At 53.2% G+C, this 27,474-nt stretch overlaps 1 protein-coding gene and 1 long non-coding RNA gene across 3 annotated transcripts; one reads left to right on the forward strand and one right to left on the reverse strand.

The window, feature by feature from the left end:
* Positions 1–61: 61 nt before the first annotated feature.
* On the reverse strand, positions 62–27,467 carry PDE1B (phosphodiesterase 1B). Of its 2 annotated transcripts, XM_028165790.2 has the most exons (16): positions 27,313–27,467; positions 27,102–27,224; positions 10,204–10,317; positions 9,127–9,309; positions 8,873–8,939; positions 8,410–8,526; positions 6,013–6,153; positions 5,500–5,600; positions 5,293–5,418; positions 5,074–5,175; positions 3,915–4,035; positions 3,523–3,604; positions 3,095–3,203; positions 2,534–2,664; positions 1,906–2,025; positions 62–1,438 (listed from the first exon to the last, which is right to left on the reverse strand). In XM_028165790.2, exons 2-15 carry the CDS (start codon positions 27,209–27,211, stop codon positions 1,922–1,924), a joined length of 1,608 nt encoding a protein of 535 aa, XP_028021591.1. In that variant the 5' UTR covers positions 27,212–27,224; positions 27,313–27,467; the 3' UTR covers positions 62–1,438; positions 1,906–1,921. The 2 variants fall into 2 exon arrangements, with proteins under 2 accessions (XP_028021591.1, XP_007179582.1); XM_007179520.3 differs by lacking the exons at positions 27,102–27,224; positions 27,313–27,467 and adding an exon at positions 15,403–15,560.
* LOC103005730 (uncharacterized) lies at positions 19,186–21,823 on the forward strand. The gene is made up of 3 exons (XR_450773.2): positions 19,186–19,542; positions 19,869–19,988; positions 20,609–21,823. It is a non-coding gene; the product is annotated as an uncharacterized LOC103005730 (long non-coding RNA).
* Positions 27,468–27,474: the final 7 nt, after the last annotated feature.

A 27,474-nucleotide genomic window follows, 5' to 3' on the forward strand; every position in this document is an offset into this window, starting at 1 on the left:
AGACAGTGCACGTGAAGATGCCCAGTGCACTTTCACCCGGCAAACAACACACACAGCCAGGCCAGGTCTCCCTTCTTTATTGATCTCTGGCTATAGCTGGATTCTGGGAGACCAAGGGCGCGGGTGAGTCACATGCGTCTCTGCCCCACTCAGGGTGGGGTAGGAGGGACAAGTGGCAGGTGGCAGGTCTAAAAGACCATGGATATGACTTCACAGGAACAGGGCCCACTGTACAAATGCGTGGTTGGTACAAGACAGGAGGAGGGCAGTCACCTGGACTTGGGCCCTTCCTGGGACAAAGCGGGGTGAGAGGAGCCTGAGGAGAGGAAGGGGCAGGCGCCTGGCTGGGCTCTCTCCAGAGGACACGAGAGCAGCAGCCCTGAGCCCCTGCCCGTCTGCCTTCCACCCGCCACTCCCCACTTATCCTGGGGAGGGCCCTCTTGGGCCGGGGCTAGGAGGGGGAGGGACCCTCTCTGTCAGCAGCACAGGATTACTGGGTTACACCTCACCCTCCTCATGCGCCCTTGACCCCAACCCAGCTCTCCCGCCTGTGCTCATAGGATGTATCCTGAAGGTGCTTTGCTGGGGAGACTTCAAAGCACTTTACAGACATTGGTCGGATGGGAGCCTCCCAGCCCCAGGGGAGAGGAAGGAGGCAAAGGGTTCAGGACTCAGCCAGGGCAGGTGACAAGCCCCAGGGGCCTAGACCAGTCCCGAGTCCTTGGGGACCCCAGGAAAGGCCTCCTCTCAGCCCCTGGTGGCAATGGCTCCTCTTCCCCCGGTCACCATTTCAGAATGGGAGAGAGGGAAGATTGCAGGGTCTGGGCCAGGGATGGGACTGAAGCAGTGCAGGTCTGGGGTAAAGAGGATGCCCCCCATTCCCAGGCCCTAGAAAGGTACCATGCCCTGAAGGAGCCCACTCCCCTACCCTCACATAGGGCTCTGAAAACCCCCAGCTTCCTATCCTATTCCAGCCCTTCCCAGGGGAGGAAAAGGGGGACCCAGACCTGCCAGCTAAGGTCTGGGGTGGGGGCTGAGGAAACCCCCAAAATGTATTGCTTAGAAACTTGGAGGCAAAAAGGATGGGGGAGGACCCAGGGGGCTGGCATCTCCAACCCTCCCCCTCAGGCCCTGGGAAGCCTCCAGGAAGCTCCCCTCCAGCCGATCATCTGGTCATAGGGAGAGTCCAGAGGCAGGGGGGATGGACACAGTGACCACTGGGAGCCTGAAGTTCCCCAGTCTTGCCGCCGGGAGATTAAAGTGCGCCCCAGTGGGTGTCGGATGGGGACAGGCCCTTTCCCCAATCCCGCAATCTCTGGCATTTGTCCTTCGGGTGGGTTGTCTGTTCCTCGACGTCCACGCTCCCTTGGAGCAGATGGGGGAGCCAGTCCCGATGGATGGTGCTGATGACATCGAACACTTCGGACCCGGTGAGGACCTGCAGGAAGAGGAGACACCTCGGTGCTCTGATCTCCGCCTTCATCTCCAGCCTGACTTACCTTCCTCGGGTCCCACCGGATCCCCACTCAGTCCCGCTTACAGTTGAGCAAAAAATGCCCTGCAGAGGAGCTCAGCCAGGGCGCGAGCGGGGCTGGATTGAAAGTCATGCCGAGCTGACCTCCCGGAGCCTCGGGCCCTGACTGCTGCCTCTCCCCAAGCCCTCACAGAGGAGCTGCTGAGCCCCACTCCCCTCCTCCTGCAGGTGGGCGGACTCTGCTCTGCACTCAGGCTCCGGCTTGGGTCTGTGTGTGCACTTCCTCCATATCCCCGTTGGGAAAGAGGGAAGGACCGCCTTGCATCCACTGAACCCCAGAGATGACCCTTCAAAGAGGCCTGTGGGACACCCCGCTGGCCCGACTCCCTGCAGAACTTTAAGCCCCTCCCCGCGCACCGCGACAGGCTCACCTGGGCCAGCCCCCGGCTAGTCCAGATTCCCGTTCTGGCTGTGCTCATCGTCGGCAGGGGAGGCTGGGGCCTCTTCCTCACAGGGGGACAGCTCATCAATGGACATCTGGTTGGTGACGCCTGCAAAGGGGCATGAGGGAAGCTGGGACCAGACCAAGCAGTATGTTTCCCCCAAACCCAAGGAATATGTGGAGACAAGTAAGGGATTCTCACACATCCCCCTTCCTTCGAGCTGAGCTACGTTCAACCCATGCCCACCCGGGGAGAGCCTCTCCAAGCTTGCTAAAATGCACAGCCCTCAACGCCCACGTTAAGGAAGAGATGTCCCAGCCAGGGCCACCAGGTTACCACATCCACAGGGCACCACTGACAGACCGCAATGTGCATGGGGTCCCTCGGGTCGTGGCATGTGGCTGTTCCTATCGTCTCTCAAGTCCGCATTCTAGAACAGTCCAGGCCAGTCAGCCAGTCAGTTGTTCCTGGGGTCTTACTGCAGCCTAGTCAGTTCCCTTCCCAACTCAGGGAAGGAGTCAGACAAAGGGTTGCTTGACGGGCTTAAGGAAAAGGGACCCGCTACTGCTGCATCAGCCACCCTCCCCGCAAGGCCTCATCCTCCCAATGGACCCACCGCTTGCCGCCCGTTCCTTCCATTTCTGCTTGTTCTCCTGAATGTATTTGGTCCAGGTAGAGCGGAAGCTGACCACGTCGGGGTTGGGGTCTCCCACTTCCACATCCAGAGAAGGCTGGCGCCACTGGAAGCTAAAAGCCGGACCCCCAACATTGCAGAGGTCAGGCCCTGCCCACCCCAGAGCCATCTTCACAGCCCTCGGAGTAGAGGGGATGGAAGACCAGGAGGCTCAGGGGGCCTCATCCTTCTCCTCTTTTCCCTCTGCTAGGCACCTGCAGTCCCCATCCCTCTCCACACCTTCCCTCCTACTAGAAGGAAAATAAAAGCAGATTAGCAGGAAGGCAATAAAGACAGAGCTAATGGGAGAGATATAAATACGGTGGAGGGAACACAGGTGCAGACCACACTCCCTGCCCCCCATCCTTCCGCCCCTGTGTGTGACTCGCAGTAGAGGGGCTCCCACTTTTGGGGTCGCCTACTTCTCCATGCCTGCCATGCCTGTACCTCCTCCCTGGGAGTCGGTGCTCTCTGTGGGTCCCCGGCTGCTGCGGCCACCCTCACCTGGGCTGGGTTTTAGACTTGGAGTCTTCATCCCCCGTGGGCTGGACACTCTTCTCGGCCACATCAGTCAGCACAGAGAACGTGGGTTCCACGATGAAGTCAATGAAACCTGCAGTGCAGGGGTAACTCAATGGAGCCATCTGACCTGGGGGGCTGGGCAGAGGATACGGCCGGCACAGCTGTGCCCCCGGCTGCATGTAAAACAGGGTCACCTGGGGCTGAAAAGTTCCCGGTGGGGGCAGCCTTTGTGATGATGTCTTCGCGACCCCAGAGAACTCCACCCCAGGACCCCATGCTCTAGCACAGCGGGCTTGCCGCTACGGGAAGAATGGCTTTGAAGGATGCGGACTTGGAGAGGTCCTGACCCGGCCCAGCCAGCATCCTTTAGCCTTCGCAACTCTCTCCTCCCTGCGGGAAGGGACACTCACCAATCTGGGACTGTGCCACGAGAGTGGAAGTGCGGTCACAGAGCGGAGAAAAGGGCAGGCCCAGCTCTGCCTCTTTGTCACCCTGGGGGAGCAGACAGGGCGGGGAAGCACCTCAGTCTACCAGATCGAGGTGCAGCTGGGGGTAGAAGGGGCTGCCGGGGGAGAAGAGGGATCTGTGTGCCTTTGACCTGGAAATGAGTGGCATGCAAATGCCACTGCCAGCAATTACTGTTAAGCTTTTCGGAGATGACATTGTATCCCATGGGTTTGGGATCAGGTTGGCAGCGGCAGGCCACTGAATGAGGAGCTGGAGTAGGAACAAGGAACTTGGAGAACAAAGGGGAGAGAAGGCCCCATGGAGGGGGGCGGGGGCGGGCAAAGAGGCCTCATACCTGGCGGAAGAATTCCTCCATGAGGGCCTTGGTCCAGCGGCTGTGAACCGACCACTGCTTGGTTGGGTGGCTGATGTCAGCAGTATGGAGCAGTAGAGACAGGGCCTTGGACTTATCAATCCTGTTGGGGCAGATGGCAAGGGGAGGGAGAGTGATCTTTTAGGAAAAGGAAGCCTGGACCATTCCTAACTTCCCATCACACGCCCTCTCTCAGATCAAACTTCAAACACCCTGTGAGGCTAGACACACACACACACAAACACACACACACACACACACACACATTTACATATGTATAGGAAGCAGCCCAGGCTCTCAGAATCAAAGGGCCTGGGTTCGAATCCCCACTATACCTATCACACACTAGCTGTGTGATGAAGAGCAGGTTACTTAAAATTTACATATTTCATTTTCCTCAATCCTAAGTGGAAATAATAACAGAATCTGCCACATAGAGTTGTTCTGAGAATTAAATGACATACAGCATATAAGTATTTAGAAGAGTGTCTGGCAGCTAATAAGTGCTCGGTAGATGTAATCTATAATTATTATTATTATAATTATTATTATTATTTCCCAACAATGACACACTCTGACACTGCACACTCTCCCACACGCAGACACCATACATTAACACACACCTTCAGGACACACAAACACAGTCTGTTCTCCCTTACATTTATATACTCCCACCCACTTTTAAGCAACATTAGATGTAATTATGGCATTTCTTCTGTGCTTTTTTTTTTTTAACCTCACATGACTCTCCCAATAGCCCTATTAGAGTAGGAACTAGTGGCAAGCTATTGTGGAGGGAGGCATTACATTTTCACATTTCACAGATACAGAAATGAGTCCAAAGAGTTGAATGCTTTTCCGTTACATTCCAGAGTAATCCTGACCTGAAGCTGCCCTGAGAACGCTCATCTCAGACCCCCAGCCCAAGCGCTCTCCAATAGACCGGCTGCCTGGGCTGTACACAAACCCAGGGCCACGTGCACACACATCACATACACGAGGTACACTCAGATAGCTGGAGCCAGGAGAGTTTCTATATCCAGGTAAAGACTTGTCACACCCTTTACCCATGTGGATGCCCCCCCCAATTCACACACCCCTCACTCTGGCCTATGCCCAGCCACACCCCACAATATCTCACCTTTCCAGCTGCTGCAAGGCTGTCTTCATGGACTTCACTTGCTGGAAATGGCAGGACATGTCTGTGGCCAACACCATCTCGATGACCAGGGCCCGCAGCTCTCTGAAAGGACAGAACCCAAGTATTGATCAGCACTGCTACGCAGGAGTTCCGGGAAGTGGGAAAAGAGGGTTGGGGTGAGGGGGTCTCTAGGGATGCCCACTCCTGGCTTCTGCTCACACGAACTCATCCTTGGTGAGGTTGATGAAAATGTTCATCTCGTCGTCCTGCATCATTCGGAAGACAGAGCTGACGTGGTGATTCTCCAGCACGGAGCGATCATTGTACAGGATGGCGCATTCTGACCTGCAAAGCCCAAGTCACCGTGTCCGGCCCTCTGCACCTCCACTTGGCCCCTCCTGCCCCTGCCACGTCCCCATCCCTCACTTGGTCTGGATGTGGAAGCTGTTGGTAGTGCCGGTGTGCTCATAGTCGTGGATGGCTGCAGCAAAGATGATGGCCAGCACCTCGATCTCCGACAGGCAGTGCTGGGAGAAAGAGACAGACGATGAGAGGGGGCGGACCCCCTGCCAGCCCCTGCCCAAAAACCTCCACACACAGGCAGGACTGCTCAGCCCAGCCCTTCCATTCTTCGAGGCCAGCTCTTGGGCTAATGCAGCCACGTTTCTCAGCTCCCGGAATGGCCAAAGACCTTCCTCCATCCCAACCAGCAACATTCCCATCACATGCCGGCACATATCCCCAGCGCTGCCCATGAAGTTACGGTCCACCCAGGAACACTCTAGAGTGAGTAAGCCCAATCTGACCCTGTAAAGACTTTGGGATGCCAAAGGAGAGGAACCAAAGAGAGAAAAAAGGAAATGGGAATAAAGTCTAGACTTCCCGGTTCTGCAGCCATAAGACCCTAAGTCACAGAAGAGTGATTTCCAGGGCACCTACCACCATCCCTGTGCGGAGCAAGAAGCAATGGACCGTCTGGGTAACATCAGCTGCATGGATCTGGTTATGGTAAGGGTTCTTGTACTTCCCATAGCCTGTCTCCAAGGCATCCAGGAAAGTCATCAAAAACACAGTGGGAATCTACAATAGGACGGAGCAAATCGAGATTTATGGAGGATGTGCGGGAATGGCAGCGGCCGAAGACGGAGGTCAGCAAGGCCCTTTCTTTGTAAGGCAACAGGGCATAGGAGAGCGCTGGCTCCGCAGTTGGGTGAACCTGGGTTCACATCCTGGCTCTACCACCTGCTGGTTGTGTGACCTTGCGCAAGTCACGTGCCTTCCTGTGCCTCAGATGCTTAACTGCAGAATGAAGATAATACCACCTACCTTGAATTTAACGAGATAAGCACAAGGCACTTAGTAAGTGTTCTCTAGAGAGTAGCTATAATTATTATTATTTCCCTGGAGATTTTTAAGAAGAGGAAAGAAAGTTTCCCTCCTACCTTCCAACCACTTCACCCCATCCCCAAGCCAATACACTGGAGAGGGGCTCAGAAGCAAACGAAAGAATAAGATGACCCGGAGAGGCCCCTCTAGCCAGATGTGGATCACCCCCTCCTCTGAGAAGCCTTTCCCCACCCTTCGACCACCACACACACACACCCAAGCACCAGGAGCCAGAGCTCTGTCGGGCTGCGGGCTACTCAATCCTGTCTCGGTCTCTGCATATGCCCTGGTGTACGTTTGCTTCCTTCAAAGGCCCAAGGTTCCCAGAGGGCAGGGCTGGTGTCTGTACCTGTCCCTAGATCTCTGAGGCTGCGAGGAGAGCGGGGTTCAGGACTTGAGGAAGCTTCTGTAGAGATGCACAGTAGTGACGAAACAACAGAGGATGTTCCACTAGTCAGTCAGACCCTAACATCCCGCGCCCCAACCCCTGGAGGGCTGTGCCCCAAATTCAGGGAATTTTAAAGGACTGTTTCCATGACAACCGCCCTTGCTTTTGCGTTGCCATGGTGTCCCTGGAGGAAGGGAAGGGAAGGGAAGGGGAGGAGCATGGGAGGGGCTGGGTGCCCAGGAAGGGAAGGTGGAGCTTGAAAAGGGCGGCTCCAAGGGGTTCTCTACTACTAGAGCAAGAAGGCTCCTCTCTCTCTAACTGCCTTGGAGCAAGGTGGGCTGGGGCTAGGCCAAACCCAACGTGATGCAGTTACTCTCGGAGTTCCCCGAACCAGTCCTGCCGGGTGAGGAAGCACCCGTAGGAGAACTTGGTGTCTGCAGTAAGCCTGAGAACCAGTCTGGAGAAACATGAGCTGGGAAAAGTCTTAGGAAAAATAAGAGCCTGCTGTTCTCCGTCCTGGAGAGGGCAGGATTGGAAAGAAGAAGAAAACGCAACTGCAGAAGAACAGGGCTCAGGGAGGCACTGAAGAAACTCTCAGCTGAGCATCTCAGGGAAGTTCTGGAAAGCCCCTGGGAGTTGTAAAGGGAGGAGTCAAGGGTCAAGGAAAGGCTCTCACACACCAACAGTCTGTTATAGTGGAGTGGAGGCACAGGTGGCCGGGTGGCCTTCCAGAGCCCTCTGGGAGGGGCCCTCCGGCTGGACTCCTTTGACCCCCCCCCCAAACCCCTCAGAACACATATGCTCTCCTCCACCCTAACGCCTATTGTCACCCCCACCCGAGTGCTCACCAAATATCCCCATGGCGACTCCTCAGCCCCCCTCACCCTCCACTTCCGAGTGTGGTTTTTCCACGTGCAAGTGATTTTTTACCAGCCCCTGTTCCCAAAAGACGCTCCCTCCTGGCACAGGATCTGAAGAGGACGTTAATCCTGTACACTTCCTGGCCAGCCAAGCTGAATGGAGCAAATGAAGTTCACACCCTCCCTCCCCTCCTACAGCCCCACCTAGCCTTGCCAAGAGCTGACCCTCTCCCTAAAATCCCTTGGACAGAGACTAGAGCTGGAGGGGGAGGGGAGGGAGAGGCCCCCCCTCCCCGGAAACAAATGGAGAGACGCTTGTCCTGCAGGGCACCAGCTGAGAGCATCTGGCCTCTAAGCCTCCAGCGTCCATGGGCAGGAGCAGGAGGGCTGAAACAGGGAGCTGAACTTGCAGCCAGCCTGGAGAGGACAAGTTAGGGGACAAAGCAAAGGGCGAGAGTGCAGAATCCTAGGCTGGACAGTTGCAGGGCTAGAATCTTCCCCTAGAAAGCAATACATGAAGCCAGAGGCTGGGACTGCAGCAAGTGAAGGAAAGGCTAGACCGGGGTGTGCACGGGGCGACTTCCCTGACAGTGAGACGGAGCCAGGGAGCCTGTGGAACCTGCTGCTTGTTGGGACTCTTTGAGAACAGGGTGGTGGGAGTGGAGAATCCTACCCAGAGGCAGGGATAGGATGCTGCCCGACCTTAAAGCGGCTGATGAGGTTGTGCCGAGTCAGCAACTCAAAAACAATGGTCCTCAGGGCGTGGTCATCAGCTGCCCGGTTCAAGGAAAAGACATCAAAGCACCAGAGATCCAGGTTCTGTGGAGAAACAAGGAACTAGGCAGGGAGACTCCCAAGGGGGACATCCCCTGCAGCAGCAAGGGCTGCAGGTAGACTTCAAGGAGGACTTCCCAATGGTTACAGAGGCTTGGGAAGCAGGAAAACAAAGCAGTGGTAAATAGGCCTCTTTCTTCCCAGATATCATTCAGTATGGGAGTGACAAGAAGTCAGGCGTGTGCCTCTTGAGCGGGGAAAAGTTGTTTTGAGGAATATGGAAACAACAGTTAAAAGGGAAGGCAAAAATCATCCCGTAAAGAGTCTGAAAGTCCCAAGGACTCTTCCACCCCCGCAAGCTTCTCCTCTTGCCTGAAACCCCCGGGATCACCTTGAGACAGTTGAGGACCGCAGTGGAATAGGTGGGGCCCACAGAAGTGTACGTTCTCCGGAACATCCTGAGGGAGAAGAACGGAAAGGAGCCCAGGTGTGAGGTCTGGGAATGGGGTCGGATCAGGCGGGGCTGTGCGGATAGGCCGTGGGCGTGTGGGGCTGGTGGTACAGTGGGGTCCTGGAAGACGAGGGTGGCTGGGAACGAGGGACACAGCGAGGGGTAGAAGCGGGCAGGGCGTGGGTGAGCCTCACCGTTCCACGAAGATCCCAGCCTGCACCGCGTGCACGATGCTCCGGAACTTGGGCTTCTCCTCTGCTCGGCGGCCTTTGGCCCGGGCCTGCTGGGTGAAGGTGGAGGCCAGCCAGTCCCGCACCTCCGAAGGCACTGCGTCAGACCGCAGCTCCTGCAGCTCATCCTCCGTGTCCAAGATTTGCCTGAGGCCCCGGAAGGGGAGTCACAGAGGAAAGACGGCAGGTGCTTCCACAGCCTAGAGGCCCGGGCCCAGCCACACCTTGGAAACTCTCACACCAGCTCTCTCCCTTCTCTGACCCTCCCTTTCCTTTCTTTCGCTAAGTCTTTTTACTTCTGTTTCTCTATCTGATGTCTCCAATAATGAAACAGGTCACTATGCGAGGTAGTGAGCACCCCAACTCTGGAAGTATTCAAGCAGACAGTGGAATGGATACCACCCGTCGAGGATGCTACAGACCAGCAGCACTGTCCTCCAGAAATAAAATGCAAGCCACGTATAAGTTACTTTAAATTGTCTAGTAGCCACATGCAAAGGTTAAAAAAACAGGTGAAATCCATTTTAACGATAACATTTTTTTAACCTAATACACGCAAAGTTCTATCATTCCAATGTGGAATCAATATAAAAATATTAATGAGATCGTTGACATTCTCTTCTCAAAATCTTGTGAAATCCAGCATGTATTTTACATACACACACATCTCAATTCACACTTGCCAGGTTTCAAGCCCCACAGCCATGTGTGACCAGTGGCTCCCACCCTGGGTGTGCAGGTCTGGAAGGCCTCCGCACTGGGAAGAAGGTTAGGACTAGATGAGCTTCAAGGTTCCTTCCAGCTCTGGAACAGTGTTCTCTTCTTGATGTCTGTGTTTGTCTCTGTCTCTGCAACTCTATGCCTGTACCTCTGCCGATATTTCTACTTATAGATCTATCTGCCCTCCCACCCCTCCTCCCTGCTCTGGCTGGGTCAGGTTTCTGTCTGACTCCCCGGCCCTCCCTGAATCACTGTCTCTGTCTGGTATCTTTCTCCTCTGTGTGTGGGTTTCTCCCCGCAGCCCCATGTTACCACTCTCACCGCGTCTCATTTATGTAGACGGCCTCCAGCAGGGAAGCTGTGTACTCCAGGTTTTTCTTCAGCTCCTCAATGTTTACCTCCCCATTCTCCAACTGCTTCACCATGTAGCGCAGCCTGTAGGGGCCCGGGTACAGATAACCTGCTTAGGTGCTGCCACCTTGTCAAGAGAACAGGATATCTCTAATAGGATGCATTTTACAGAAACAGCCTCAGTCTTCCATAACCCATTAATCTTTCTAATAGATTAACAGCAGCTGGGCTTCCCTGGTGGCACAGTGGTTAAGAATCTGCCTGCCAATGCAGGGGACACAGGTTCGATCCCTGGTGTGGGAAGATCCCACATGCCGCGGAGTAGCTAAGCCCGTGCGCCACAACTACTTGAGCCTGCGCTCTAGAGCCTGCAAGCCACAACTACTGAGCCCACGTGCCACAACTACTGAAGCCTGCACGTCTAGAGCCCGTGCTTCCCAACAAGAGAAGCCACGACAATGAGAAGCCCGCGCACCGCAACGAGGACCCAACATAGCCAAAAATAAATAAATAAATAAATTTATTTAAAAAAAAAAAGAAAAAGAATCCGCCTGCCAATGCAGGGGACACGGGTTCGAGCCCTGGTCCGGGAAGATCCCACATGCTGTGGAGCAACTAAGCCCATGCGCCACAACTACTGAGCCCGCGTGCCACAACTACTGAAGCCCGTGCACCTAGAGCCCGTGCTCCGCAAGAAGAGAAGCCACCACACTGAGAAGCCCATGCACCGCAATGAAGAGTAGCCCCCACTCGCTGCAACTAGAGAAAGCCCACGTGCAGCAACAAAGACCCAACGCAGCCAAAAATAAATGAACAAATTAATTAATTTTTTTAAAAAAGAATTAAAAAAAGAACAGCAGCTAATGTTTTTCATAACAGGCCATTGCCACTGCCTGTACTAAGTTTACCTAGCCCCCAAAGTTAAATCTCGGGCTCTTCCACGGTCCCCAACCCCCCTGACCTCTCAACGCCCCCCTTTTAGTCAGTGTTTCCTGAAAACTCTTGTTTAGATTGCCCGGGGCGCAGCAGAATTAGGCAGGTACAAGCTCCCAGGGTGATGTTTTGGGGATGCGCTGTTTCATAGTCTGAATAACCAAGAGCTGAAACTGCTTATTTCCCCCTAAGAGAGGGCTTTGGGATCAACAGCCATCAAAAGAGCCCCAGCATTCTTTCATTATGTCTTTTGGTCTTGGCGGGGAGGGGGTACATGTCCACAGCCCCTCTGTCCCTAGCAAGGATGGCAAAGACACAGAACAAAGACCAATCTGAATGCTTTCGCCTGGCCTCACTCCACCCCGGCAGAGCTAATCGATTATGATTCCAGAATCCATCAACCAGGACAAAGCAGGGTTAACCCCTGCCTCCCCAGTGCCACTCCAGAGAGAACCTCTGGCCAAGGGTGACTGTACCCATCCCCTACCTCTGCCCCATGGCAGCTTCCCACAGAGCCAAAGTGGGGAGGGTGGGGTTGGAGGTCTCACTTACTGGATGCTTTGCCTGAAGGAACAATCCCTCATATTTTGCACTCATGAATTCTAGGGGATTAACAGGGAGGCTTCTTAAAAGTCCGGTTTGTGACTGCCTGAGTCCAGCCCAGGCAGTCACAAAGCAAACAGAGCTCTCTGACTTTAGATGGTGATTTTAAAGAAAGCGATGAAACATTCCCCTCTGGCTCCTTCCCCCAGCCCTGCCCCACCCCATCCCACCTAAAACCAAGGTGGCGTGAAATGGTGGCCAGCACAGTTCCCCACTGAGAGGGGCTTCAGAAACCCAAGGTCACCCTATGAGTCAGGGAGGAGAAGAGAATGAGTCAGGGACCGGAGGCTGAAATTAGCATCCATTCCCAGGGATGCCCGGGGAGGGAGAACAATGGCATTCCTGAACAGAAGCAGCTCTAGAATCCCGGGGTCTCAGCAGCTTTGGAATAGGGGCGTCCAGAATAGCCAGCCCCAGGAAGCGTCACTGGCCAACTCTCACCTCAGGGACCAGCAGTCCTGGCCAAAGACAGGTCTGAATGCAAATGGGGCAGAAGGGAAAGGGGAAAAATGGGTGGGGAAAGAAGTTGGAGGGTGACGCTGCAGCCTCCTCGGTGGGCTATCTTCAAATATCACTTCCAGCCTTCCTGCTGCACCATCTCCATGTGGAGAGAGCAGGTGGTTCAATAAGGAAGAGTCCGGGTTCAGTAAAGCTCAGCCCCAGCTCAGGCTTCATTAGGGAGGAGGAATAGAGGCTGACAACATAAAAGGCTTTCCAGGGGGCTTCCCTGGTGGTGCAGTGGTTAAGAATCCGCCTGCCGATGCAGGGGACACGGGTTCGAGCCCTGGTCTGGGAAGATCCCACATGCCGCGGAGCAACTAAGCCCGTGCACCGCAACTACTGAGCCTGCACTCTAGAGCCCGCGAGCCACAAGTACTGAAGCCTACACGCCTAGGGCCCGTGCTCTGCAACAAGAGAAGCCACTTCAATGAGAAGCCCACACACCGCAACAAAGAGTAGCCCCCCGCTCGCCGCAACTAGAGAATGCCCGCGCGCAGCAATGAAGACCCAATGCAGCCATAAATTAATTAGTTAATTAATTAAATTAAAAAAAAAAAAAAGGCTTTCCAGCCAATGGGCTGGAAAGGAGCAACTGAGAGCTGACCAGAGATCACAGAGGAAAGAGATACACTCTGCCATTGGGGCACACGGCTTCCCTCTCCTGGTCAGTCCCCATGGCCAGGGACCCTCAACTCCGGGGACGCACAACCCAGGAAGAAAAAAAGGCCTCTGGTCCCATCTCTTCCCAATCCCAGCCCCAGTCTTCCATTTCGATCAGCCCCTTTTACAGCGGAAAACTCGGCCCACTAGGGGTCAATGCCCACCACCAAAGTTCTTCTTTCTTGAGCCACCTAGGGAAACACGCATTCCAGCACAAGCTCCCAAGTGAACAGCCAAGCCCATGGGTGCTCATTTGCATGTATTTGCATAATCTCTGACAATGCTGCCAGCTCTACATTCTAAAAAGGGCTTTCTCCTACATTATCTCCTTTTGTCTTCACAATGGGCCTAGAGGGAGGGAGAGAGGGAGGCGGGAAGGCAGTGCTGCCCCGATTTCCAATGCAGAAACCTAGGCTCCCAGCACAACTCTGGGAGGCAGGACTCCTGGATGCAGACCTTTCACTTCCTGGCTCTGAGTCCTGGGCAAGTCACTAATTCTTCATCAGTGTCTATCAAAGTGTGGCCTGTAGACCACTGCATCTGAATCACCTGGGATACTTGTGAAAATTTTAGATTCTGGGCCTCACTGCACACCTATTGAACCAGAATTTCTGAAGTTTGGGTCCAGGGATCTGCATTTTTAACAAACATCCCAGATCATTCTCATTCACACTAAAGTTTGAGAAACTTTATTTTCAAGCTTCAATTCCTTCGTCCGTTAAATAGTGAGGATAATAGTAAACCACCTGTTAATAAGAGGATTAAATGAAAGAATGTATGTGAAAGGCCTGGCATATAAAATGAGGCTCTTTAAACATGATTTGAATTGGAATTAACTGACCAGCATCATGCTGGTCCAGCTCACGCCTCACTCCCTTCAAGTCCAACAAGCGCCTGCCTTCTTGATCCCAAGTCCAGATGGAGAAGAGTGAGCCTAGTTTGGATGGAGGCTGGTAATTAGGAAGCCCCCTAACAGAGGAAATGAGAGGATGATAATGACCATGACCTCTCCTTTATCATTACAAACCTGACTTGAGCCTCACAATCTCCTCATGGGGGAGGTTATAAGACTTGTCCAAGGTCACACAACTTGTCAATCTCACTCAGGTCGGCAAGCCTACAACTCACTCTACTGGAGCCTAACTGTGTCCCAAACACCAAAAGCGAGGCTGGACCCCACTGCATCACAGCTCCTTCAGGGTCAGTCGTCCATCCTTCCTGGGGTGATGGTGTCTGCAGACACCATCAGACCCCCAGGAAACTGGGGGTGTCTTGATGGCACTGACAGTGACTTTTCTATCCTGGCTGCTGCACCCAGAGCACATAGTACATGCTCGGTAAATGTTCATTAAACAATAAAAGGGAAAGGGAGCAGATTAATCAGGTCGGGGGCTATCTGCCAGCACTCCCAGTTGAGATCTCAGGGCTTGGGGAGCAGAGTGCGGTTGTAGGCTGGCTTTCAACACACCCCTCCCTCCAAGTTCCTCCCATCTCCATCTCTCGATTTCGTCCAGGAGCTCTTTTACAGCTCCTGTTGAAATCTGAACCCAACATGATCCAGACACCAGAAGGAGGGGGGGAGGGAGGAAAAGAAAGATTAAAGAATAAATCTGCCAAATGGGGAGGCCAAGGAAGGGACCTGGACTTGGGCAGCTGGAAGGATCCAGGTGCTGAACTTCTCCCCCCTGAAGTTACATAACTCTCCCCACGACACTTCCTGGCCTGGCGGGGGGCCTCTCTGTTCTAACGCCCTTCCGAGTTAGGATCTCCACAGACCCCCCCCAAAGTCCACACCTTGGCATTCATCTGCTTGGACGAGCAGGATGCTCACCCCTGTCCCGTCCTCGTCCAGACCTAAGGAAACCTGGAAGCTTCCCTACAGCCCTTCCACTCCACTCCTAGCCCTGGTTCACCACCACCACTTCTTTCTCCTTTATCTTCAGTCCCCATACCACGACGGGAAAGCCTCAGGTCCTGACTGCTGGAGGCCCCAGTCTCTCCCAGCTCTAGGCAGCCAGCTGGAAAAGGCAGCTCTGAATAGTAATAATCCCAACGCCCCAGAAGAGTGCAGCTTCCCCAGCCCCCATGGGATGATCTGACGATTTCCAAAATCCCCTGCCACTACTTCCAGCACCCACACTCCCTGAAAGATCACTGTAAGTAGGGGGCTTAGGACAGGGCAGCCTCAAGCTAAGAGGCTGGGAGTTGAGAGAAGAATCCTATTTCCCTCTGGAGGTTTTAAGACCAGATGAGGAGATATTGGAGGAATATGAGGTCCTAAATGATGCTGGGGGGTCAGGAAGGAGAGAAAGAGGGGAAACACTGCTAAGTCACCTGCCACTGCTAACACACACACACATAGTATATGGGGCTGTCAAGTCTTGGTCCCTCCCCTCCACCAAACTACAACTGGTAGACCCACAGCAGCCTGTCCTCCTCCCCCCATCTCCCTTCCTCATCCCTGGCGCCTACCTGAGGATGGGGCCCTGGAGGTGACTCCTCGGCACAGGAACAGGGCTTGCCATGGGAATCAAAGTTTCCTACTTCAGAGTATCAAAATGCTGCCCCCGGGCCCCCTGGGGCCCTGAGGGGAATGGCTCCCTCTTGGGTCCCTGACTTCCTCCTCCAGGTCTCAGCAAAAGTGACTGACCAGAGGGAATTTGGGGGAGGGGAACAGGAGGAGCCTGGCTGGAGGAAGGAGTGATGAGGCAGAGACCCAGCCCACAGCAAGTGGGTGAGAGGCCGCAGGAAAAGTTTCACATCTGAATCAGACTGAAAACAAGAATCTGTTCTCAGAAGAATCCCAGAAAGGACAGAAATAGTACAGGCCAGCCCCTTGCTCTGAGGAGGTGGGGCTCCTCTTTGGGGAGAAGGAAAGGGTTAGCAGGAGGCTTAAGGGTGCAGGGACAGGGAACCATCCTGAATTTGTGCATGAGAGGAAGTCTGCAGTGAAGGGAAAGGGCCCTGCAAGAGCCCCTCAGCGAGGCTAGGGCAGATTCGGCTCCCTCCCAGGGTCTTTTTCCGCGGCCATTCTTCAAAATGAGCTTTAATCCACCTGAAAGGATGGAAGCAAGACCGGAAGAGAACTAGAAACTGCAGGAGAAGGGCTCGCTAAAGCTAGGGATCCGGGGATCCTTACCCAGAGATCCGCTCAACAGGGAGGGAAGCCCCCGCCCAAGTAGTGACTGAAAGTCAGAAGGACTTGCTCATCGAAACCGAGAGGCTGGGCAAGTTTCTTTAATACTCCCAGCCCCAGTTTCCTCATCTGTAAAACGGGGACTGGGGAATAACCGTGAATTAACTGGAGAGAGGTCAATCCAGCCCAGAGGGAGAAGAGAAGTGATGGGATAGCCTAGAAAGTGTCTGGGAACCAAGACCCCTCTTCCTCCTCCTGGCTTTGCTCTCGCTCAGGTTAGGAAGAAAAGAGCCCGGCCTCTGCGGCGCGAAGTGGACGTGCGTATACAGCTCCAGCCCGCCTCCGGATTGGCTGTGGGGTGACGTCACCAATACAAGTGCATTGGGGTCGCGATTGGTCAGCGGAGGGGCGAGGCGGGGCTAAGGAGGAGAGCCGGAGTGAAGCCAAACGCAGCGGGTGAAGAGAGTTCTGCTCGATTACAGTCTCCTTAATCTACGGCCTAGGGCTGGGGGTAACGTAGGGATGAGGAAAAGCGACTAGAGGGGATGAGTATGACAAGACAAAGAGAAAAGAAAAGAAACGGGCCAAGAGCCAGGATTTTATGATGGGAAGTCTTGCTCCAACCCCGCACACACCTGGCCTCGCACCCCTCCCCACCAAAAGCAGGGAGGAATTAAAATACCTTGTCACTGTGCCATAGCCTTGAAGGCTTATAAACAAATGAAGTTTGGGAAATTACTGGGACCAGCGGAAGTGGGCTTCAGCAGCAACAAGAAGCAGCAATGCAGGTTAAATGTCTACAAAGTTGTGTTCTAGTAAACTCCTGGTAGCCATGCAGCGCGGCCGCTGCGCTAGGCAGTGTTTTTAGAGAGGAAGGACTAGACCCAGAGTCAGAGACCTAGAACTGCCACCCAGGGGATGAGGGACAAGTTATTCAGCCTGCTCCGTAGACAAGCTCGCTTGGAGAGATACAGATGGGGTGGGAGTGGGGCCAGGTGGTACACCAGCAAACACCAACCCAAGCCAGCTCCCCTCCCTCACCTGACTCCAGGCCCAGCCCCCTGAGCCAAGTAGGCACTAACCTCAACCATCCTACTGAAAGGTAGAGATTTCTTAGACTAGAAAAGCTCTAGAGAGGATGTCTTGTCCATCCCTCTGCTCTCTTGCCCAGTAGAACCAAAGATGGTTGGACAAATAACAGCTTACCACATCACCCCACGTGCATACATGCTACATCATCCCAGCGTGCACCCCGTACATGCTCATCCCAGCCTATTATCTACTGTTCCTAATTAGAAAGGATATTGATCAACCACCATCCCTTCCTGGGAAAAAAAATTGTCCCACGTATCCACTCACCCACACATATACGCACATGCCACACTCTACCTCTGTCTGAGCTAAGGAGACTGTTCCCTGGATGGGAGGCAGGGCATAGATGTAATGATCCCAGCATGAATTTTCCTTCAGCCCTTAAATGTAGTTTTAAAATAGCAAGGAGGGGCTTCCCTGGTGGCGCAGTGGTTGAGAGTCTGCCTGCTAATGCAGGAGACACGGGTTCGAGCCCTGGTCTGGGAAGATCCCACATGCCACGGAGCAGCTGGGCCCGTGAGCCACAGCTGCTGAGCCTGCGCGTCTGGAGCCTGTGCCCCGCAACGGGAGGGGCCGCGATAGTGAAAGGCCCGCGCACCGCGATGAAGAGCGGTCCCCGCACCGCGATGAAGAGTGGCCCCCACTTGCCGCAACTAGAGAAAGCCCTCGCACGAACCGAAGACCCAGCACAGCCAAAAATAAATAAATAAATAAATAAAATAAATTAAAATAGCAAGGAGCCCAACTATAATGCCTCCATCCCTGGTCCATCCCCACCATTCCCCACCTGCACTGAAGAACAGGAGCTGGAATAGGGGATGAGCAAAGCATAGGAGACTCTGCCTGTGGTCAGAGAAGAGGGGTGTAAGGGGGAGTGGGTGGAGGGGTGTTGGGGAAGGGATTACCTGGCTGATCTAAAGGCTCCAAAATCTCAGAAATTGAAAAAAATCAAGGAAATCATTTAAATCCAATAGAAAAAGGATATGAATTAAAATCAGGAGATTTTTGCCTGGACTTTAGCACTATGTGTGACCTTGGACAAGACACCCTGGGCTCCAGTTTCCTTGTCTGTGAAATGGGTAAATACACGCTTCCTAGAATTCTCACAAGGATCAAACGAGATCATATGAGAGCACCCTGGGAACTATAAAGTGATGCATAAATGCAAAAGATTACTATTTAGTTTTTATTTTAGTTAGTTCATTACAAGTCCTCCATGAACAAAGTCTAGTTCATTACAAGTCCTCCATGAACAAAGTCCCCCGTGCCCACCCTTGTACCCAGGGCCCCTGATGTGGAAAAGCCCAGTCTCCCCGCCACCACCATTCCAGATGTCTGGGTCTCCTCCCTGGCTCCTTATTCCAGGGACCAGGGAAGCAGCGGAAGCGGAAGCTGGGGACATGCAGAGCATGGAGCTCCAGAAACCAGGAACAAGCAGATCCCCACCTTACCCAAGCACTGCTGCTCCCCTCACTCCCCTGGCTTCCCACTGCTATACAGGCAGCCCCAGTTCTGGCAGCTGGCTGGGCACCGTGGCGGGGGTGGCTCCGGAGATAAAAATAGCCCCCCCCCCCGGTGACAGAGCTGGGGTGCCATCCCTGGAGGCGGCAGGCCTCAGGTTGACATGGCAGCGGTGGTGAGAGATCTCCAGGTACTGGACAGAGGAGCTGGATGGAGGGAGGGTCGAGGGAGAATTGGGCAGGGCCTGGGGAAGGCTGGTGGGTAGTGGGGGAAGGACAGGAGCCAGGCGAGTGGAGGGAGATGAGGGAGAGGGGCAGGAGGTATTAAGGGGGCAGGGAAGGAAAGAAAGGACACTTGAAAAGCGCTGCTGCAGAAGGTCTGGGAAACACTGAAGAAGAGGGGGACGAGTCGGCTCATACCCTGCGTGTGGCTGAAGGCAACTCCCCCTCCGCCTCCTGACCAGACGCCCTTTCTAACACGTGTTCCTAGCAACGGCCCAGCACAGCTTAGGTCAGCTGAGGTGGGGGTAATCTAAGCAGCTGGAGCCTTAGCCCAGACTAATAAGGACCCAGATACCTCAGCTGCCTGCCCAGCACACAAGTGAGTCACCTCTCCCTCAGGCTTCAGCCCTTGAAAGAGGGAGGAAATAGGAGGGGTGGGCAAGAAGGTCAGGGGAAGGCTAACCAGAGAGGAGGCTCCCAGGACCCAGCCCAGAAGACCTCTGTCTCTGGTTCACTTGCTCACTCCTCCTCGCCCTCCCTGCACTATTTAATTCTGCTCATTAACCACCTCCGCATGGACCACCCCACCGGCCCTCCAAACCACATCCCAACAGATGTTCCCAGCAGATGCCCTGCTTCCAGGGGACCTAACAGATGTTGAAGGCGGCCTTGGATGGGAGAGTGAGTTGGAAGCTTGGCAAGGTACTGACTGCCAGTGTGATGGGAGCAGCTCTAGATTGTGAATCAGCAGGATTTGAGTCTGGTCTCAGCCCTGCCCCCCACCTCACCAACTGTTTCTGGGCCTCAGTTTCCCCCTCTGTAACACATTATGGTTCTCAGAGTCACTGCCTGGGTGGGAGGCACTAGGGAAGTAGGATGCCTGGGTCTCGAGTCCCTGGTTGGAGTTTATCTTTCTGACTGGTTCACTGCTTCCCCCAACTTAGCCCTAACCTGATGCTTTAAAGGAGGAGGGTGGCTTTCTTCTTTACCTTAGGAAGGTTACATTCTAACCTCCATGAACTTTCCAGGAAGTTCTCCTGCATATCTATCTTCAGTCCATCTCGCTGCAATGAAAACAACAGCATTTTCTTGGCATTTCAGAGAAGAACAGAAAGGAAGAGAATGGGCAGGACGAAGGAGTCTTTGGGGTGAGTCTGGTGCAATTTGATTTATTATATTTCTTTCAGATTGGAATTTCTAAAGCTACTGCTTGTAGAGAGACGGTTGGAGCCTGATGACACTGTTGGCATGTGTGCTCACTCAACCCAGGCCCCGAGAAGTTTCCAAACAAGGTGGGCGCAGCGGAGAGAACTAGGCAGATGGTACCAAGTTAGATGATCAAGAGATGATAAACAGGGGAGCAGAGAAGCCAAGGAATAGGAAGGAAAGAAGCTTCTCTAGTCCCCAGGTCCTGCCTGCCAGAGAATCATTAAACCCCCTGGAAGCCAAGCTCCCTTCCCAACCTAAATGGTGCCAACACCAGCTGGCAGGCTAATCCCACTGCAGCCACTGTAATTATTTGCAAGTCTGACTTCTCATTGCAGCTGCGGAATCAACTGACCTGGGGGCCTGGCTGGATCCAACAGTACCACCTGAGTACCCCCTTTCTAGCTTTTCTCCCAGCCCTGAGCCCCCAGGCCTCTCCCTGGATATGCCCTTTCTCCCCCAAGCCTGCTTCTGCACCAAAACCCCATCCCAGCTCCCTCAGTGGACCTCTGCCAGGTCTGGGATGCTGAAGTCATAACCTAACCTGCTGTTTTCTTCCCAGAGAGGGAGAAGATGCCGCTGGAACTGAGGGGAGAGGAGCAGCTGCAGGGCTGGGGACATGGGAGACAGAGGGGCAAGAGCACCGGCACTAGGGACCTTCCTGCAGTGAGTGGATCACAGCTCGCTTTTCTCCTTTTCCCTTCTCAGTAGTCCTTCTTCCCCTTCAAGTCCCATCTTTGCCCCACTCACTATTCCCAGGATTCTCCCCCAGTTCTTGGGGACCATTAAGTCTTCCTCCCTTCGGGGACAATCTCATTATATAACAACTTCCAGTCTCCCAGTGGTCTCGCCTGCAGCCCACCTGCTGCCCTGGTTCTGTCCCTCTTTCTCTGCTGCTATCCTGAAGAGAGTTGGAAAATAGCTACTCAACTTCCATACCTGCGAAAATCAGCCCCCTGAGATCCAAAGGCAATTACCTGGCTTCCTCCCCAGAGGAGCTGGGAGGATGAGGTCACTGAGAAGGCGAAAGAAAGGCCTTGCAGAATACAGGAGTTGAGGCTGGGCTCATAAGGCGGCCCCAAAGGGTGCCTGCAGCAAACTTGCCCTGAACCATCACTGCAACAATGCCTGAGCCTGGGGAAGCCGGCGGGGGAGGGGTGCGGTCCTGGCTCCTGACCAAGAGAGAGAGGAAGAGAGACAAGAGAGGAGAGCAAAATAGAGCCCAGCAGAGAAAGAGAAACCAGAAAGAGATGGGAACAAAGGAGGGAAGGGGCAGAGGAAAGGCTGCAGGAAGACTCAAAGAAGAGGAAAGCAGAGGGAGCAGAGAAGCTGCAAACAAATCCTTGATGATCCCCTTAAAGACTCAACAAAGAGGGAAAGATCTGTTTCAAGGTTCCCGGCTCCTCCATCCCAGTCTGATGGGAATAGCCAAAAAACTAAAGAGGAGAAGATGAGACACAACCCCTCACTGCATTGACTTCAGGAGCTCCCTGGCCCGGGGGCGGGTGGAAAGGGTCTAGAGACATCCAAGCTTCCTGAGTCTGTCTGTCACCTGGCCTTCCAGTCTGATAGCATCATCCCCAACCTACTTCACCCTCCTCCTGGCAAAAGTGATAAGTGGCAACCTCAAACGTGGGGTCTCCTCTGTCTTTTTTAACCGGCCTCCTGGGGCTCCCGGGCAAGCAGAGTGCTTTTGGGTTCTAAGGGACTTTAGAGATTCTCTAGAATAGGATGTGTCATACCTGGTCATATCACCCCCAGGCCTAGAGATTTAGGATAAATGCCAGAGGGGAATTCCTCCAATGCTCACGGAACTCACCAACTCGGTTCCTAGGCTCTCACACCCACCAAAACTTAAAATTGCTCCATCCACTTCTACTTTGACCAATCGGAAAGAGATGACAAGGAGTAAGTTTTTCTCTTTTCTTTTGACCTCAGGGGCCCATACCCTTTGTGGGACAGCCCTCTTCCCACCCCACCCAGCCTTCTATTCTCTAAGCTCAGTCTCCTGCCTCACCCCCTCCAGACAACCACTCATCAGCAAGACTCTTCCAAATCAGGTCCCAGACACCAGGACTCGAACCTATTAAGTCATTCATATTCCTGCCTCTTGAGTCTTTATTTTCTCCCCATCCAAGCCAATGGCCACCCATTTATTCCCATTCCCCTGCCTCTTCACACAGCAAGCTCTCCCATGCTGAAAGAACTTCAGACTTTATCATTTAACAGCCACTTTCATATGGACGCTACCAAATAAAGAACAGAGACACAGAGATTATGTGACTTCAAGATCATGCAGCTAATACTTGGCAGAGTGGAAACAAGAACTCAGGCTCAAGTCTCCCAACATTCCCTCTGCTCTTCCACTGCCACCACTCTGGTTCCCGGTCCCCTCCAGCCACCTGTTCTGACCAGAGGTTTGTGAAGTTCTCCCCTTGGTCTAAATTTGAGTTCCCGTATCTCTGCACCTCCCGCTCACCTTACTGCAGGTGTTTTCCACCCTCTACCATCGAGAGATGCCTCATTCAAGACAAAGCTGGTGGGGGCAATAGCTGCCTCCTTCAAGACAATAGAGGGGGATATAAAACCCAGGGAGGAGAGATTCCCTTTGCCATGGTTGGATATAAAGGAAGAAGGGCCAATCCAGGGAGGAAGGCACTAAAAATCATTCCTGCCGAGGCCTGGGAGAAATGATGCTCCTTTTTCTCCAGAGGTCCAGGGAGCCAGTTTATCCTGCAATCTTCATGGAAACTCCACAGCCATATGCAGAGAAAGGACAGCAGCACAGTTTTCAAAACTGGTAAGAGCCACAGAAGATCAGTCCATGGGGCATATACAAAATGAAGACAAAAGGTGGGATAAATCAGTGAGGCACCCAGCCCAGTCCCTGGGCTTCTCCCTCCTGTGCATTCGATCTCCCCAGGATTGTCCAAAATTTGGGTGTGTCACAAACACATACACCGGATCACACATACATGTTATCCCATTACCTATACACACACTCACATACACACGTACATCATCTCATTCACACATAGGACAATTTCAGGTATTCAGGTAAGCGCGTGTTTATTATCCCAACATATTTATTATCACACATGCCATTTATAAACATAAAAACAGACATCGTCATGGAGCTCACACTCCACCAAATGTCTTTGTCACGCACATCAACCTTTACCCAGATTCATATGTATACACGTCAGGCATTCACAATTTCATCCTGATACGTCTCGTTCATATATCCAGATTGTTTCTGTATCCTCTCTGTAACTCCTTCAGTTCCAGGCTTTGTTCTGAGGTCCTCAAAAGAGAGGACCACACCTTTTGTACATCACCCTCTAAAAGCAACAACAAAAACAACCTCTCCCTTTCTTCCATCCCCATGCCTACTCCCCTCACCCCCTACACACAGGAACACACGCAGCGCAGAATCAGAGACAGAACTGGTCTCTCTGACATATACAGGTATATTCATTCATTCATTTGTTCATTCCTTTATTTAAGAGCAATTTTTGAGTGCCTATTATGTTCTGGGTCCCACACTAGACTCTGATGAAACAAAGATGGGCAAAAATAATCCCCAACTGGGTCTTTGCTCCAGGTCCCCTGAAATGTCCTTGAACCACAGCTTAGGACATTGGGTCTACACCATGGGAGCCTGAGTGTACACCATGTGGAGAAAGGAGAAGAGAAAGGGATTGTGTCTATACTATCCCAAGGAAGAGGGAAGTTCTGTCTGTAAAATTCCAGGAGGAACTGGAGCAGAGAGAAGAGAGTGATGCTTGTACTATCCTGGGAGAGAGAGAGAGAGAGATCATATATGTGCTTTTCCTGTGTAGGTAACCCCCCACAGGAAAATATGAGGCAGATACCAGAATGGTTGAATTTTACCATTTGGATGGGTGTGGCAAAAACGAGGAGTAGGGTGCCTTCTCTACTCTCCACTCCATCTGTTGGAGTTGGTCCATATTACAAGCTCCACAGAATCAGGGACTGAGTCCATTTTGTCCACCACTATATCCCCAGCATCCAGCACATCACCTGCCCCACAGGGGACACTCAATTAATAGTTGTTAAATGAATGAATGAGCTAAGGATGGCAAACCAATCTCTGCTCATAGCTTTTCTTGTTTCACAAAAGACACTAAAAACCCTTTCAACTTCTACTGGCCCTTCCCCACACTCCTCAAGGCCCTCTGGTCTCAGAGAAGGGTGGGCAGGCAAGTCCAGTCCTCCATCTTAAGGTTAGAGATGCTGAAACTCATCTGGCCAACCCATCATCCCTGAACTGCCTGTCTCAGCCTCTCTCATGCCTCAGCCTATTAGTCTGCTTAGGTAGGAAAATCTTCCTGCTAGGTAGAGGTGAAATCCCACACTTTGAGACTCTCCAGCTAATATGCTCTAGATTCTGAATTTAGCTTTGGCAGAGTGCTAGTACGGGAAACAGAATTCCTGGATGCCCTTCCCAAGAAGAAATTGCCCTGGACAATTATATTCCTATGGGCTTCTTTAACCAGAGGAAAAAACACCAGGCCCAGGTTCCCTAAAGAGAATCTTGATGTCCCAGATTAGAAATTAAAAGGGTCGTAGGGGTGGGGGAGATAGGATATGCTGAGCATGGGAATCTATATATTCCATCTGTCTTCATTTCTGTTCAGTATCTAGTCCTGAGATGATCACGTCCATCTACCTCTTTCCAGACTAAATAGCTCCTTCCCACCCAGGCCTATTTGGGGACAGTGGTGACTGGGGGTGAGGGTGAGGGTTCTATTTCCATTTAAAGGAGGAAATGCCCTCTTTGCTCACCTCTTCAGAAACCACTCGACCCTTAGAGTTGTTTCCCTCTCCTACCCAGCAAAAGTCCTAAATCCTTTTATTTCCCTTCATCTGATTGGCAAAGCACACACACACACACACACACACACACACACACACACCCAATATTCAAACAGGGCCAAATCTAGTAAGCTATCAACTTGGGATCTAACTTGATATCAAGATCTGCCTCTGCTTTGAAAAAGTGAGACTGGGAGGCTATTCCTGGTGATTAACATTGAGGAGATAGTAATTTTCTGGGTAAGTTATTACATGTAGCTAGCACTCTTAAGGACCAGATTGCTGAAGTGAGTGAAAACCAGAAGTCTCATCAATAAGATTAGTGATCCTCGTCCACAGTGACCTCCTGTAAGGACACCTCAGCCAACACACTCCGTAGGGCCAGCTGCCTCTACTCCCTCCTTTCCCTGGGTTTCAGTGCCTCCTTGTGAGGGTCCTCTTCTCTTGCCATTGACCACTTCTCACACTAAAGGAAGAAATAGCAATTTGCTTCCAGAAAAGACCTGTGGTTAGAAAGGTGTGGGAGAGAGTGAAATGGTAGAACCTGCTCATTTGCAGCTGTCCCTTACCTGGAACGGAGGCAAGGGAAGTACATGATGAGCCACTAGTGCTGTGGGGAAGCATCCTGGGACACCTTGAATTCTGCCACTTATAGACCCTGTGGGCCCTTCTCTGCCTTTTGACCACTTCCCTACCTACCCTTCTTCCCAGCTTAGTTCCTGTTAACAGAGCAGTGTTTTCTGTCAAGAATCACCCGGGGCTCCTCCCAACAAAAATCAGTTCAATCCGGTTTTCCATTTCTTCATCCCAGAACCTCATTCCAAGGCTGCAGTTCATGGAGCCCGCAAATTGCATTGGTCAGAGACAGCAAAGGAGGGGACCGAGAAGCACATTTGTTGCCCACTATGCCTCCATTCTCCCTAAGGCCTCTCTAAGCAGCTAGTGTGTAAATCAGACCCACGGGCCCAATATAAAGGCGTCATCTTAACACCACAGGTGAATGCTTTTCAAAAAACACAATCATAAACATCTATCCATATTCTACCCCCATCTCTCCCTCTGCCGGAGCCCAGAAATGAAAAACTTCAGTGCTCACCATTGAGAATGCTGGGGAGGAACTGGGTTTGGAGGCTGTGTTTCCTGTATTTCCTCACCAAACATCTGCAGCCTCTTTCCTAGGGCCATGGAAAGTCTTAGCAGGGAGAGGAGCACTTCCCTAGCTCTGGTTAAGAATCAACAGACTGCGGAGATTACCCGATGGCAGCTGACAGGGAGATAAACATGATGCATGGCTTGTCTTTGACCCAATCCTCTCCTTCTCTGATGAGCAGGAAGAAAAGTTCCTTTCCTTCCCTGGAACTGGAGTATGGGACACCGGAGTCCTCCCCTTTCCCATTTATTCCTCCCCACATGCCCTCTTCCTGCAACAATAAGATGCCTAAATGTGCTTGGAGATCCTTGGGAGACCCTACAGCAACAAAAAGGTTTTGACAGTTACCTTGCACCTGTCAACAAATCTCTCTTCACCACCACCCCAGCTCCCAGGTAGGGGCTTCACCCCTCCTCCTCCAGATCCCAGGTCGGGGTTCCACCCCTTCTCTAGATCCCAGATGGGTCCCCCATTATTAATATTCAGAGAGGTGAGCAGCTCAGGTATGGGGTGCCCCGCCCCCGCCCGTCCCCTCCGCCCCCCACCCCGTTGGATGCAGGAGGCGGAAACCACCAATCCCAGTCGAGATACATATGACCCACAGGTTAGCACAAGTATCCCCATGCAGTAGATCTGCAACTGTGTGCAATCACTCTACACACATCTCTGTGACCCTGGGACAGTCATGCACACACATGTGATGTGTCTCACATCTGCACACCCCTGCACATGGATACGTGTGAGTCAGCCTGGCACCTCCTGAATGCTGCCTGTCCGCGGCCCTGCCACACCGCAAATATTGTGCCGCCTCTCTGCGCTGCATGTGTCACCCGGGGGGTCCGCGGGCACATCGTTAGCTCTGCAACTCCTAAACCCGCTCCAACCGGCCGGCTTGCTCCGCACATGCCTTGCACATGTGGTCTGGCCACGCGTGTCAGGGCAGCTTATTTCCTCTCACCTGCCAACATGTGTGCCCGAGAGAATCCAGCGGCCCGGCTCCGGCTATCCCCCGCCTTTCCAGGCTCCCTAAGATCCCTTCCCCCAACTCCCCTCCCCGGGGACTCACAGAGACCGAAGCTTAATCCACATCTTCTTGCTGGGGGCTGACTTCAGCTCCAGGTCTGACGGGCAGTCCGACTGCAGCATCTCGGGAGGGCTGCTGGGGGACAGCTCCATGCTCAGCCTCTGTCTACGGAACAGAGGGAGGAGACAGCCCCGCGGCTCAGCCTCAGCCGCTAGCCGGGAGACCCGCGCCCTCCATCCCAGCCCCTTCCCACCTGCGGCTGGCGGGGACCAGCCAGGCCGGTGTCTCTAGGCTCGGCCCAAGCTGGCAGAGCTGCAGTTCCTGAGGCTCCTCCTCTCCCGCTGCCCAGCCGAGCTCTGGGCTCCCAGTCCAAGCCCTCCGCGCCGCCGCCGCCGCCGCCGCGCACTGCCGGAGC

Source organism: Balaenoptera acutorostrata, chromosome 11 (genome assembly GCF_949987535.1).
Source record: "Balaenoptera acutorostrata chromosome 11, mBalAcu1.1, whole genome shotgun sequence".
Classification (NCBI taxonomy): Eukaryota; Metazoa; Chordata; class Mammalia; order Artiodactyla; family Balaenopteridae; genus Balaenoptera; species Balaenoptera acutorostrata.

Coding starts and splice junctions, on each gene's coding strand:
- PDE1B (XM_028165790.2), bottom strand. CDS start 27,211: ATGGAGCTGTCCCCCAGCAGCCCTCCCGAGATGCTGCAGTCGGACTGC. Junction 10,318..27,101: donor TGGATTAAGCTTCGGTCTCT/GTGAGTCCCCGG, acceptor GGGCCCCTACAG/GCTGCGCTACATGGTGAAGC. Junction 5,176..5,292: donor CTCACCAAGGATGAGTTCGT/GTGAGCAGAAGC, acceptor CTGTCCTTTCAG/AGAGCTGCGGGCCCTGGTCA.